This window comes from Haliotis cracherodii, unplaced genomic scaffold (genome assembly GCF_022045235.1).
Source record: "Haliotis cracherodii isolate W230 unplaced genomic scaffold, xgHalCrac1.p SCAF_12, whole genome shotgun sequence".
In the NCBI taxonomy this organism is placed as follows: Eukaryota; Metazoa; Mollusca; class Gastropoda; order Lepetellida; family Haliotidae; genus Haliotis; species Haliotis cracherodii.
In genome coordinates this window covers 17,925,487-17,941,019 of record NW_027266267.1, presented here as the reverse complement: position 1 = coordinate 17,941,019, position 15,533 = coordinate 17,925,487, and the positions used below count along the sequence as shown (strand labels likewise).

The 15,533-nt window shown below is 44.6% G+C and overlaps 1 protein-coding gene across 1 annotated transcript; it reads left to right on the top strand.

Annotated features, from left to right (window-relative positions):
* Nucleotides 1–3,831: 3,831 nt before the first annotated feature.
* LOC139457128 (nascent polypeptide-associated complex subunit alpha, muscle-specific form-like) lies at nucleotides 3,832–14,132 on the top strand. Its single transcript, XM_071238559.1, has 5 exons — nucleotides 3,832–3,985; nucleotides 6,930–8,317; nucleotides 11,354–11,488; nucleotides 12,578–12,631; nucleotides 13,560–14,132. The coding sequence occupies exons 1-5, from the start codon at nucleotides 3,832–3,834 to the stop codon at nucleotides 14,130–14,132; spliced, it is 2,304 nt and encodes a 767-aa protein (XP_071094660.1).
* Nucleotides 14,133–15,533: the final 1,401 nt, after the last annotated feature.

Here is a 15,533-nt window from a genome sequence, read left to right as displayed (position 1 = left end):
TTGACTGAAGTTTATTTACAATGGATTCATTACATTTCTTTTTGTGTTTACTATTTCAAAAGTTTGGTTCATTTAACCCAGTCAACATTTTGACCTGAAAGATTGATAGCTGTTGCGTAAGCCTTTTTTAAGAATGACATTTGTTGTGATATCTATATAGGACTTGTAATCAATTATTTCATCTATTGTAGATATTAATAGTAGGTACATACCAAGTTCTGCCCGACAGGCCCAGTTATCAGTTTTCTAACCTTGCTTTTCCTTGTGCTGACACTCTTTCTTTTATTGTGCTTTCCAAAGACATCTACATCAATAACAACCAATTTGTACTTTGTACTTTGTAATTTGTATTTGTACATCAATCCTCACCCCCCATTGCTTACACTTACTTTGGATAACACTGTATGGCGGGGAACAATTGATGCTCCGCAGCAATCTCTACGTGTATATCCTAAACCCGACTTATTAGCAAATCTCGTTGCACAGCGTGGGACAGATCCGCGAGCAAGGCATGCCACTGCAGTCAGAAGTACGAAACATATGGCTTCCTAATAAAAGCCTAGGGCATATGGAACAACACATTTTTTTCGTGTTTGTAGGAATAATAACAGATAATATCCGAAAGCTCGAAAGCTTTGTGACAGTTATTAACAGCTAAATGCATCAATAGTATTGCAATATTTAAGTTTCTATTAGAAACAATCACACTTTCGCGTGAAAGGAGCCGTTCTGCAATAGACAAGCTATGTTATTTAATAAGAGAAAGTCGGCAATATCACCTCCTCTTGCTTATGAACGTCGATTCATGTAATCTGAGATAATCAATAATGTTGACTAGACATAGACATGTGCCGTGACTTTAGAGTCAGAGGCTCGATACAAGGAAACCGTCTTGACAACGCCTCAATGAGGGGAAATATTACCCTTTGTTAACATCTCGAAAAGTGTAGTTTATCACAATGTGAATAACAGTTTATACACAAAGCACAAGTCGCCATCTCATACGAATACTTTACGACTTAATGTTAGTGAGAGGAATTCTGCCGGTTAATGTTCGTGTATCTTTGATAGAGGTTATGGTTTTATAGTTCGCCTAGTGATCACCTAACATTAAGAGTCTAAATAACATATCGATATCAGTATTTGAAAATATACGAAGATTACTGTGCCGACTCATGAACCTCAAATCAACGAGCAATGAAAGTAATACCGTATGTTGTACCGAAAATTTGGCACAGACATGACTAGATAGTTGGACTTCTGTGACGCCACAGAGTGCAATAGTTGCTTGAAAGTGTCTGGACAGTGGCACTCTCGTGGCTGGATTATGGCGCGAAAGTGACGCGATATTGTAACAAAAATTCTCGAAAGTGTTGCAATAATATCGCGTTGTTGCCGCAGTAGTGGTGGGGAAATATAAGGAAACCAGGAGACGTCACCTATGAAATGTAGTGTATGCTTGATGACTTAATATGTTTTTCATAAACCTTATAATGATATACTCAACCGCAAAAGAAATGTCACCATGGATATATATATGAGAAACCTTATTTTTTCCAATCACTGTAAACATACTATATTATAAAGAGGCACTTGAGCCCACACTCTGAGAAAAGTCTGACGCAGTTCAGCTGTCATTCAGCCGTCTTTGAATCTCGTCCGACAGGTGCTCAATGGGATTTAAATCGGGACTGGGGGCAGGCCACTGCATGGTTTCGATGCCATTCTGCTGGAGGAAGTCTCTTGTTGCTCTCGCAGTGTGGGCACGGGCGTTATCATACTTTAACTCGTAGTTTATGGGGGTATGAGGTATGCCGTGTGGTCTCAAGACTTGATCAATGTACCGAGCTGCTGTGACACCATTGCCTCTCCCTGGACCGATGTTCTGGAAGACCACAGGGCTGACCCTTTGTTCAAGACCAATTCCACCCCAATCCATGGTTCTCGGACAACCCCACGAGTCTCTCCAAACAAAACACAAGCATCCGAATAACGTTCCCCACGGCGTCGCAAGACTCTCTCTCTCTGCCATCTCCTGTTGCGATACAGTAACGGCCATCGTCTGAGAAGAGGACTCTTCTCCACTGTTGGTGGCGCCAATGCTTGTGCTGTGTTGCTCACTGAAGACGGTCCCGGCGATGATATGGTGTCAGAATGAGTCCTCGGTGTGGCCTGTGAGAGTGGAGGTGTCTATCGTCAATCGTCGACGCACGGTGTCCGCACTAATGTGTCGCTGGTGTGTCCCCATGGTCTGTCGAGCAGTTTCCGCAGCAGTAACAAAGCGATCTTGAAGATGCTGTCACAAAATCTGACGATCCTGACGTCGGGTGGTGATCCTTGGTCTTCCACCACGTGGTCGGTCATCTGTAGTGTTGGTGGTCTGATACCGTTTCTGGAACCTGTATATGGTCCTTACGTGGACTTGAAATACATTGGCTACTTGCCGGGCGGTTTGTCCAGCTTCCAATCGTCAAGGGGCTTGGTGTCGCTGATGTTTTTGCTTTGGCAATCTTAGCATCTCAATAACGAATGAACGTTATCCATTCTGGGTGGATTTTTATAGGGCAAGAAATGGGGGGACGCATGTGCATTCCAGTTTGCACTGAACTCACGTGCATCGGGTTACCATGGCCGTTGCCGATATGCGTTTTGGCGATCTGCTTTATTGTCATCTAATTTGGTTTTTTTTATCATCAAATTTCATTTTTCCGGACAAGGTAATGTTAAATTTTAGAAACTTTGACAAAAATTACCCCGATATTTAAATGACAACTTTTCATGCAATATAACTTGGGGCGACGTTTCTTTTGCGGTTCAGTATAGTAGCCATATTCAACATGTGTTCAAACATGACGGTCAACTTATATGCACTGAAAGACGTCTTTTAAAAAATACTTGACTGGTATGCCCTGTATCAAACCCTACGTATTAAGGCCACATCAATACACCATCACTTGAATATGAAGCTATATTATCTTTGCTTACATGTAACATAACAAATACGTTGCGCTATATTCGCTGTGTTCAAACAATGTCCACACAGGGATAGGAAATACGGTTTTCAAGAATGAGGGAACATATAGGGATTTTGACAAGAAATACTAAATTATTGTGATCAATATAGTGCATGTGTGTTTGCGTACGTTCGTGCGTTCGTGATGTTTAAAATACAAATTGTAAAAAAATATGTTACCTAAGCAATAAATCTTTCTCTGTAAACCTATGCGTGGTGGGAAAATAGTTTTGGAGTTAAAGGAATGAGATCTGCAGAGAAAAGAAAAACAAAACATATCAACGATAAAACACACTATTGGGTTTACGGGAAGTCGAATGTTATTGCGTGAAGGGCGGACGAACAGACGACAGACAATGAGACAAGATGTAAGCCTGCTTGGACAAAAGAAGATATTGTTGATAAAATATGCTTATCAAAACACTGACTCGTGTGATGCTTGACATGAATGTTTCTGCTCCTTTAACTACAGGGGCGGTCGGGTAGCCTAGTGGTTAAAGCGTTCGCCCGTCACGCCGAAGACCCGGGTTCGATTCCCGACATGGGTACAATGTGTGAAGCCCATTTCTGTTGTCCCCCGCCGTGATATTGCTGACATATTGCTAAAAGGGGCGTAAAACCATACTCACCCACCCACCCTTTAACTACAGGCGGAATCATAAGAGAAAAGAAACCATTTGTCTAACACAAATCAGGCTCGGAACAATAAAAGTTTCAATAATCAACAAGACACAAATCGTACTCGGTAATTAATTGACAAAAGTGATTGTTTGTCGAACTTTTAGACATTAGAGGTAAATTGTCATACAACACATAAGATGTTACCTGTGTTGATGAAGTTCAGTTCAGAACAGCGGCGCTTCAGAAGCGAGATATGCGGCACACCAAGGTCTCCGTGCATCTGTGATACAATCGACAGTCCACCGCGCCTTGTCATACAAGCTGTCAATCGTCCAGACCTTGTTCAGCATGGCATGTTGTCTTATTGGCCGTAGCTCCTCCCATAAGAAAACGCCGTCTACGCCATAAGTTGGATTTTTAACGCTAAACGACCCAATAATGCTATTCTCTCTGTACACAACACAAATTTACATATAAAACCCATGTCTGTAACACTTGATTATAAACAGTTTGTGTTGACATCCACGCGGCTTATCTCTCACAATATATCTCACAAGATCAGACTTTATATACTCTTCAAAAAAGAAACGTGACATAGATGTAAAACCACTTTTTCCCAAATATCTAAAATAATTACATTAAATTAGAACCAAATAAGTCAAACAGAAAGATGATGTGTCTATAATTCGCGAAAACACATGCAAAGCACATAAACGTAGCGTTTGGGGATCAATTTTACAGCTTCATCCAAAGGCAACCGCCTGGAAAGAACGTGCAGCACAGGATCCTGCATTTAGGCATGCAGGCCCCCCTGCTGAATGGGTATAAAAATCCACATCAACGGTTGTTCATACAGTCCTTATAACGGCAGTAGAGGCGGTGACAGAATGCCAAGACTGAATGCAGCTCAACGGAACAACGCCATTTGGAGTTTACAAGCTGGAGCAACTCAGCAAGAAGTTGCCAGGCACTTTGGCGTATCCAGACAGACAATCCCCGCACTGTGGACTCGATACAACAACACCAACAGAGTTAACGACAGACCAGGGTCAGGAAGACCTAGGGTGACAACCCAAGCACAAGATCGATACATCCGTCTGCGACACCTCCGAGACCGCACTACCACAGCCACGTCTACAACCACACGGATCCCTGGGGTACGCAGAATATCAGATCAAACGGTACGCATCAGACTGAGGGAGGCTGGACTTTTTGCACGAAGACCTGTTCGACGTCATGTATTGACCCCACGTCATCTGGCGGACCTTCTGCTTTGGTGTCAACAGAGGGTTAGATGGGCACGTGCAAGGTGGAGAAATGTACTGTTTACTGACGAGTCCTGTTTCCTACTAACATGTGCTGATGGGCGCGCACGTGTCTACAGACGTCAGGGTGAACGTTATGCCCCCAACTGTGTGCAGCAGGTTGTCCCATTTGGCGGCAGGAGTGTCATGGTATGGGCCGGAATTCATCACGGTGGTAGGACGCCTCTCGTGCATGTGGCAGGTGCATTGACAGGTGTGCGTTACAGATACTTGATCCTACAGCCTTACGTTCTTCCTCACGTCAACGTTCATGGCGGACAGTTCCAACAGGACAACGTTCGATCGCATATTGCACGTGTTTGTTAGGCATCTTGCAGCACAACAAAATCCAGACATTACCTTGGCAAGCCCGGTCACCAGATTTGTCCCTGATTGAGCATCTGTGGGACGAGTTGGATCGACGCGTTCGCAGAAGGAATCCACCGCCCCAAACACTTCCGGCGCTTCTTGATGCACTTCAGCATGAATGGCAGCAAAACCAACAGCGTGTTATTGACAACTTGATTGCATCTATGGGTCGTCGGTGTCAAGCGGTGATTGATGCACGTGGTAGACACAACCGATACTGACATTTTCTGTACCCCTGTGACATTAACTGTATCGTTTACGTGTGTCTGTCTAGGTGACACGATTAATGTTTTGAACATTGTGTACATTGTGTACATTGATCTTCAAACAGTGTTTCAAATATGGTTTCTGTGTCCTATTTTGAAAGAATCGTATTATATTACATTTTGAAAGTCACTGTCAAGTTTCTTTTTTTGAAGAGTATACTTAAAAAATGATATTTTATTTTGTGTGTGTGTCTGCTTGTACTAGTCCGGACTAATGCCGAATTTATAGTGCTAGCCCACTGTTTTAGCCCCTTAATGCCGAGCGCCATGGTAAAAACAAGCGCCATATTTAAACGTTTTTAGGTATGACGCCGCCGGGGATAGAAACCACGAACTTCCTCTCTGTGGACAGACGTTTTACCACAATACAGACCCGTGAAGATGCGAGGTAGAATACATGTAGGTCTTCAGCAACCCATGCTTGCCGTAAAAGATGTCTATTCTTGTCGGAAGAGGCGACTAATGGGATTGGATGGTCAGATTCGCTGACTTGGTTGATCCATGTCAATTCAAATAAATAGTTTGTATCAATCAGGCTTTCTTCTGAAAAATGTGCTTTAATGAAATCCGTAATATAACATAATAAAGTTAACTAATATGATATGCACATCAGTTAGGAAAAGCATGAAAAGTACAGCTACTCTAACAATGCTGACTGAATTTTACAGCGATAGCTTGTGGATAATGGACGTTGAAACATAGACAATGATCAAGAACGATTAACTGCAAATAATATTATTGGTAAAACATTGTGTGTGCGATGTTTTTAACACGATGTTAATTTCCATTGTCTGGCCGATGTATCATGAAAGGAGCAATGCCTGATACTCGTGTAGCCTCGTTGCACAACAGTGTCGGATAGGGCGGGATGTTGGTGACGTCTCCACATTGTTTCAAGGCGCTTGTGACTTGGCTTTATGCTTGGGCTTAAACAAGACTAAATCAATGTACACACTTTCAGTTGCCTCTTCCTGAACATCCCGATAGTCCCTGGGCACGTGCTTGCTGGTATAGTTTGATATAGTTTTAGAATAAGACTTCAGGCCCAGTTTTACTGAAAACAGCTATTTGCCTTTTTCTTTCATAAAATGGGCATTGTATTGTCAAGAGTCCAATGTCTGTGTAAAGTGATCTAAGCTCAAACCAAAATCCCAAACCCCCGACCCCCCACCCCATTGACATCAAATGGTTGCTCCCTAAGGTTGAACTATAGAACATGGTTACTTCCCCAGTCGCATCACGCATCTCGTTTAACGATCTCTGCGATTCCCATTGTCACCACTATTTATAGCCATTATTTCCAGATTTCCAGCAAATATGTTCAGTTGTCTTCAATCACTTGGTTTCGCCCCGCAGGCTCCTCAGGCCGGAACCCCGGCTACCCAGCCGCAGGCATCCCAGACAACCATCCAGGCTACCACCCAGGCTACCCAGCAGCAGGCACCCCAGACAACCACCCAGGCTACCCAGCAGCAGGCACCTCAGGCAACCACCTAAGCACCCCAACCGTAGACACCCCAGACAACCGCCCAGGCTACCCAGCAGCAGACACCTCTGACAACCACACAGGCTACCCAGCAGCAGGCACCTCAGGCAACCATCCAGGCACCCCAGGCGACCACCCAGGCTACCCAGCAGCAGGCACCCCAGGCAACCACCCAGGCTACCACCGAGGCCACCCAGCAGCAGGCACCCCAGACAACCATCCAGGCTCCTCAAGCAACCACACAGACTACCCAGCCGTAGGCACCCCAGACAACCACCCAGACAACCACACAAGCTACCAAGCAGCAGACACCTCTGACAACCACACAGGCTACCCAGCAGCAGACACCTCAGACAACAACCCATGCTACCCAACAGCAGGCACACCAGATAACCACCCACGGTACCACCCAGGCAACCTAGCAGCAGGCACCCCAGACAACCATCCAGACACCTCAGGCAACCACAGAGGCTCCCCAACAGCAGGCACCCCAGGCAACCACCCAGGCTACCCAGCAGCAGACACCTCAGAATCCCACCCAGGCCTCCCAGCAGCAGGCACCTCAGGCAACCACCCAGGCTACCCAGCCGTAAGCACCCCAGGCAAACACCCAGACAACCACACAAGCTACCAAGCAACAGACACCTCTGACAACCACACAGGCTACCCAGCTGTAGGCACCCAAGGCAAGCACCCAGACAACCACACAGGCTACCCAGCAGCAGGCACCTCAGGCAACCATCCAGGCACCCCAGGCGACCACCCAGGCTACCACCCAGGCTACCAAGCAGCAGGCACCCCAGACAACCACACAGGCTACCCAGCAGCAGGCACACCAGACAACCACACAGGCTACCCAGCAGCAGGCACCCCAGACACCCACCCAGGCTACCCAGCCGTAGGCACCCCAGGCAAGCACCCAGACAACCACACAAGCTACCCAACAGCAGACACCTCTGACAACCACACAGGCTCCCCAGTAGCAGGCACCTCAGGCAACCATCCAGGCACCCCAGGCGACCACCCAGGCCACGAAGCAGCAGGCACCCCAGACAACTACACAGGCTACCCAGCAGCAGACAACCCCTACAACCACCCAGGCAACACCTCAGGCAACCATCCAGGCACCCCAGGAGTAGGCACCCCAGACAACAACCCAGGCTACCCAGCAGCACACACCCCCTACACCCAGACACCGTCCACTTCAAGGTCTTCCATCTCCTCGACGCCCTTTGCCACCCTGATGACGACCACACCGGTAGCAACGAGGCGGACAGCAGTGCCACGTCATCAGGAGTTTAATTAACTGCTTCAACCCATTCAACATGTTCTACTGGATCTATACACGCCTAATAGTTCTACGCATGCCTACTAGATCTATACACGCCTACTAGATCCATACACGCCTAATAGTTCTATACATCCCTACTAGTTCTATACACGCCTAATAGTTCTGTGTACATGCCGACTAGATCTATACACGCCTACTAGTTCTGTGTACATCCCTACTAGACCTATACACGCCTTCTAGTTCTGTGTACATCCCCATGAGATCTATACACGCCTACTAGTTGTGTGTACATCCCTACTAGATCTATACACGCCTACTAGTTGTGTGTACATGCCTACTTGATCTATACACGCCTAATAGTTGTGTGTACATGCCTACTAGATATATACACGCCTACTTGAGATGTGTGTACATCCCTACTAGATCTATATACGCCTACTAGTTATGTGTACATCCCCATAAGATCTATACACGCCTACTAGTTGCGTGTACATGCATACTAGTTCTGTGCCAATGCCTACTCCGTCTATAGATCCCTACTAGACCTATACACGCCTACTAGTTATGTGTACATCCCCATGAGATCTATACACGCCTTCTAGTTGTGTGTACATGCCTACTAGATCTATACAAGCGTACTATTTGTGTGTACATCCCTTCTAGATCTATACACGCCTAATAGTTGTGTGTACATGCCTACTAGATATATACACGCCTACTTGAGATGTGTGTACATCCCTACTAGATCTATATACGCCTACTAGTTATGTGTACATCCCCATGAGATCTATACACGCCTTCTAGTTGTGTGTACATGCCTACTAGATCTATACACGCCTACTAGTTCTGTGTACATCCCCATGAGATCTACACACGCTTACTATTTATGTCTACATGCTTACTAGATCTATACACGCCTACTAGTTGTGTGTTCATCCCTACTAGACCTATACACGCCTACTACTTCTGTGTACATCCCCTTGATATCTTTACACGCCTACTAGTTCTGTGTACATGCCTACTAGATCTATACATGCCTACTAGTTGTGTGTACATGCCTACTAGATATATACACGCCTACTAGTTGTTTGTACATGCCTACTAGATCTATACACGCCTACTAGTTGTGACTACATGCCTACTAGATCTATACATGCCTACTAGTTGTGGGTACATGTCTACTAGATCTATACACGCCTACTTGTTGTGTGTACATCCCTACTAGACCTATACACGCCTAATAGTTGTGTGTACATGCCTACTAGATATATACACGCCTACTAGTTGTTTGTACATGCCTACTAGATCTATACACGCCTACTAGTTGTGACTACATGCCTACTAGATATATACATGCCTACTAGTTGTGGGTACATGTCTACTAGATCTATACACGCCTACTTGTTGTGTGTACATCCCTACTAGACCTATACACGCCTAATAGTTGTGTGTACATGCCTACTAGATATATACACGCCTACTAGTTGTGTGTACATCCCTACTAGACATATACACGCCTACTAGGTATGTGGTTATCCCCATGATATCTTTACACGCGTACTTGTGTATACATCCCTACTAGATCTATACACGCCTACTAGTTGTGTGTACATCCCTACTAGATCTATACACGCCTACTAGTTCTGTGTACATGCCTACTAGATCTATACACGCCTACTAGATGTGTGTACATGCCTACTTGATCTATAAATGCCTACTAGTTGTGTGTACATCCCCATGAGATCTATACACGCCTTCTAGTTGTGTGTACATGCCTACTAGATCTATACACGCCTACTAGTTCTGTGTACATCCCCATGAGATCTACACACGCTTACTATTTATGTCTACATGCTTACTAGATCTATACACGCCTACTAGTTGTGTGTTCATCCCTACTAGACCTATACACGCCTACTACTTCTGTATACATCCCCTTGATATCTTTACACGCCTACTAGTTCTGTGTACATGCCTACTAGATCTATACATGCCTACAAGTTGTGTGTGCATCCCTACTAGATCTATACACGCCTACTAGTTGTGTGTACATGCCTACTAGATATATACACGCCTACTAGTTGTTTGTACATGCCTACTAGATCTATACACGCCTACTAGTTGTGACTACATGCCTACTAGATCTATACATGCCTACTAGTTGTGGGTACATGTCTACTAGATCTATACACGCCTACTTGTTGTGTGTACATCCCTACTAGACCTATACACGCCTAATAGTTGTGTGTACATGCCTACTAGATATATACATGCCTACTAGTTGTGTGTACATCCCTACTAGACATATACACGCCTACTAGGTATGTGGTTATCCCCATGAGATCTTTACACGCGTACTTGTGTATACATCCCTACTAGATCTATACACGCCTACTAGTTGTGTGTACATCCCTACTAGATCTATACACGCCTACTAGTTCTGTGTACATGCCTACTAGATCTATACACGCCTACTAGATGTGTGTACATGCCTACTTGATCTATAAATGCCTACTAGTTGTGTGTACATGCCTACTGGATCTATACACGCCTACTAGTTGTGTGTACATGCCTACTAGATCTATACACACCTACTAGTTGTATATACATCCCTACTAGGTCTTTACACGCCTACTAGTACATGCCTACTAGATCTATACACGCGTTCAAGTTGTGTGTACATGCCTACTAGATCTATTCATGCCTACTAGTTCTATACACGCCTCCTAGTTCTAGATCTGATCACGCCTACTTGAGATGTGTACATGCCTACTCCGTCTTATTTCTATGTGTCGTGTGTTGTGTATATTTCAATATTGTGTGGGTGAGAAGGGCAAAATATATGAATGTGTAGAGTCGAACATCAATCAGCGTATCAGGCGAAAACCCTGCTGCCTATCAGAGGTTTTGATTCAGTAAGCTTGTAGATGTACACACACCTCGACTGTGTGAGTGAAGCATTATAACTGCAGTAGGCTGACATCTTACATTTGTTTTTGGCAGCTTGTCGAGGCTGAGCTCCTCCAGCTCTGCGAGGAGACCAGACGACTGAGGGGGGAGAATCGGCAGGTGAAGGAAGAGATCCGGCAGGTGAAGAAAGAGATTCGGCAGGTAAAGGAGGAAAACAGGCGGCTGAAGGCAAATGCAAGTCAGATACAGAATTAATTTTTGTTTTACACCAATTTTGGTGTTAGTGTTAGTGTTGGTCATACATCTTCCGTCTGCACAATGACATAATCGAGTATCTGAACCGCGAGATATTCTCTTCGACTATTTATATAACTACAAGATACTGGTGTACAGGTACTTAGGAAAAGAGCTAAGGCAAAATGAAAGGTTTGACATTCAGTTCATAATTCACATGGATGACTATACCCCCATCACACCAAACTAGTTCTCAATACGTTCGTAAACAAATTGTCGAACGGGCGCCAACTGTGTATGAACGTAATGGACGTTGTAGCAACTGTTGACAGTCTTTTTACGAACTTCATGGACGGGCTCGGACGGGGAGGGTGCTCTAGAACTTTGAGTCTGCTCAAAATTTTATCCCGGCCATCCCGTTCTGCAATTAGTCGGATTGACAACGTACTCAAAACGAGAAAGACGTATTATGAACGGAATGGCCGTACTTCGAACCTACTAGGGACGTGTTACGACGTAGTGCAGTCGGACATAAATTTCAGTACGTGTGCACAATGACTGGGTCGACTACAACGCGCTCGGTATCCATAGGAGTCGGGTCAGGACGCGATTACACACGCACTTGGGACGAGATTAGGACGTAATGCGAACGAGTTGGTCGGTTTAAGAATTAGTTAGAACTGGCTTGGACGTATTGTGAACGGGGTAGATAAATCAGTCCTTTGGTAGGATGTTGGCAGTATCAGTCTACAACGAAGATTGATGTTTGTTGAACAGAACTAAGTGACAAGATAAGTTTCAAACTGCGCTTATTTGATGGTTGAAAAATGCAACTTACTTTATAGCCAGTATGTTCCAAACAACTGTCTTAAGACATTCATAACTCCCAGACTTATAGAACACTGCGTTCATGAGTTTAGTACTAAATTCTATGGACAGGCTCTTCCTGAGAACTTTCTTAAGAAGTACAAAACTTCCTACTTATCTTTTCCTTGACTCGACACGCCTTTGGTCTATTCCGTTCTAAGTTTGTGTTCCTGTGTAGGAGTATTGAGGACATCTGAGCACAATCTGTACTTTTAGCTGCACACTACACCGCCTACCACACCCGCCTACCACACCTCAGCTCTGTCTATGGTGAGTATATTAACGCTAGGTCCCTGGAAACGTCAAGAGACGACACTCGTTTGCACCTGCAGTCTAAAACACCAGTGGGCAAATAAAAATATCCACATGGTAAAAATAGACGTTATCACGGGAGTGTATTTTTGGAAAATAAATATCTCTATTGGGAACAGACATTGCATTTAGCGAGCACTGGCCTCACCCACTTACCCACATTTAAAAGGGTTATTCTGTGTGCAGAATAGGTAACCCAGTACCTTATGGTTGTTGAACACAATTAGGGCCAGTTACAATTGTGATGGCCCGTGAAGATCCGGGGTAGATTATGTCTCCAGCAACCCATGCTTGCCGTAAAAGGCGACTATGCTTGTCGTAAGAGGGGATAACGGGATCGTGTGGTCGGACTCGCTGACTAGGTTGATGCATGCCATGATCCCAATTGTGTGGATCGATGCTCATGATGTCAACCACTGGATTGTCTGGTCCATACTCGATTGTTTACAGACCACCGTCATTTAGCTGGACTATTGCTGAGTAGCGCTTAAAACCAAAAAAAAACAAATGAACACATGCATGATCATTCTACTATCCCATCGACCACTATTCGCTTACAATTGAGGATGGTCACTCTTGTCAAATAGTGTGGTAAGGGAATTCTTTGACTAGCTTGTTTGTCTTACATATGCTGCAATAACAAACGAATCAAACAGTCCTTATAAATATTTCTTTGAATTAAAAACAAGATTTTCAAACATTATTTTATTTCTAAAGGTAATGTCCAGCCTCAGTCGACACCAGCCTCAGTTGCTTCCTTCCACCAGCCTCAGTTGCCACTTACCTCAGTTGCCACCAGCCTCAGTTGCCTCCTGCCTAATCTGCCACTTGCCTCAGTTGTCACCAGCCTCATTCGACAACAGCCTCAGTTGCTTCCTTCCACTAGCCTCAGTTGCCACGTACCTCAGTTGCCACCAGCCTCAATTGCCTCCTGCCTAAGCTGACACTTGCCTCAGTTGTCACCAGCCTCAGTTGTTACCTGCCAAAAGCCTCAGTCGCCCCTAGCCTCGGTTGCGACCTGCCACAGTTGCCTCCTGCCCCCAGCCTCAGTTGCCACTTACCTCAGTTGCCGCCGGCTTTAGTTGCCGCCAGCCTCAGTTGCGACATGCCTCGGTTGTCACCTATCACCTGCCTCGATTGCCACCAGCCTCAGTTGCCACCAGCCTCAGTTGCCGCCTGCCTCAGTTGTTATCTGCCACCTGCCTCGATTGCCACCTGCCACCAGCCACAGTTGCGACCTGCCACGGTTGACAGCTGCCACCAGCCTCAGTTGCCTACTGCTACCAGCCTCAGTCGCCACCTGCCTCGGTTGCCACCTGCCACCAGCCTCAGTCACCACGAGCCTCGGTTACGTCCTGCCACTGTTGCCACCAGCCTCGGTTGCGACCTGCCACAGTTGCCAAGTGCCTCAGTTGTCGCCAGCCCTGTGTATGAATTATACATTTTGACAATATTTTGATTTCTTGAAAAGCATATGGTATGCATATTCTTAAAGGAATGTCTATTATATACCTTTGCCTAGAGTCCCATGCCAGAAGGCGGTGGCTCATGGGCCAAACTGGTACTATCGGCCTCTGAATTCTGTATGTTTCTAATTTCTTGTCGTGGGCTGAACCAGCCTGACATTTTATTTGGTAAACAAATACAGCTATTCATGTTGGTTTTACTGGAGTATACCAACTCTGTATCCCTGATGTTTGCATGTTCAAGATCCGGTGTAATAAAACCCCGCTCTTTGTGGCGGGTGGGGAGGAGGGGTGCTGGAAAATAGTTCAAATGAAAATGTACCTACAAAATCACAAAATATAGATTCCTGGTCTTGATTCCTGGTGATTGAGTCTTCCGATCATGAACCAATCAAACTAAATCCATTTGCTGTTTCAAAAGCTGTAAGGAATTTGTGGGGAAGTCAAAAACGTTACTCGTCATTGGACTGGCTCCCTTCTTGTGGAGTGGGACCAGAGGCAACAGTCTTTAAATCTTTTGTCTGTGACTAACTTTGCCAATATTGAGGTTGTTGTGTCCGCCCATAGGACATTAAACTCATGTCGGGGCATTGTTCGCGACAGAGCCCGTTGTCAGTTAATTTTACTTCTGACAATGGCGAAGACTATAATGAAGTTTTTTCACTACATAAACTACACACAGCTTTAGCACAAGCTCACAATAAACAACATGCTGTATCCATCTTTTTCAATCTTGGAAGCATGGTATTTTAAAAGATTTACAAATGACTTTGGTTTAAGAAGCCGCTTGCCTCAATTTGCATCACAGTTTTTAACAGACAGACAATATCAAGTTTGTATTGGTTCAACCCTGTCTGATCATTATAATCAGGATCAGGGGGTTCCACAAGGCAGTATTTTGTCTGTCACATTGTTTAGTATAGAGATAAATAGTTTATCTAAAGTATTAAATGACTCAATTGATGGGTCATTGTTTGTGGATGATTTTAATATTTCATGTCATGGTAAAAAATATGCATACTATTGAACGCCAATTACAGTTGTGTCTTAATAAAATTCATAAATGGTGTCTTGAGAATGTCTTTAAGTTTTCACAGACTGTATTGTACAATAAACCCCATACAGACCCAGAGCTCTTTTTAGATAACACTCCAATTAAGGTTGAAAAAGAAGAAAAAATGTTGGGATTGATTTGCGACCACCATTTGACGTTTTTGCCACATATTAAATATTTAAAGACTAAATGTCTGAAGGCCCTAGATTTATTGAAAGTCGTCTCAAATTCAAAGTGGGGAGGGGATCAGAAAACCCTCCTTCACTTATATAGATCATCAATCCGTTTAAATCGGACTATGGCTCCATAGTGTATGCTGGAGCTTGCAAGAGTAATTTAA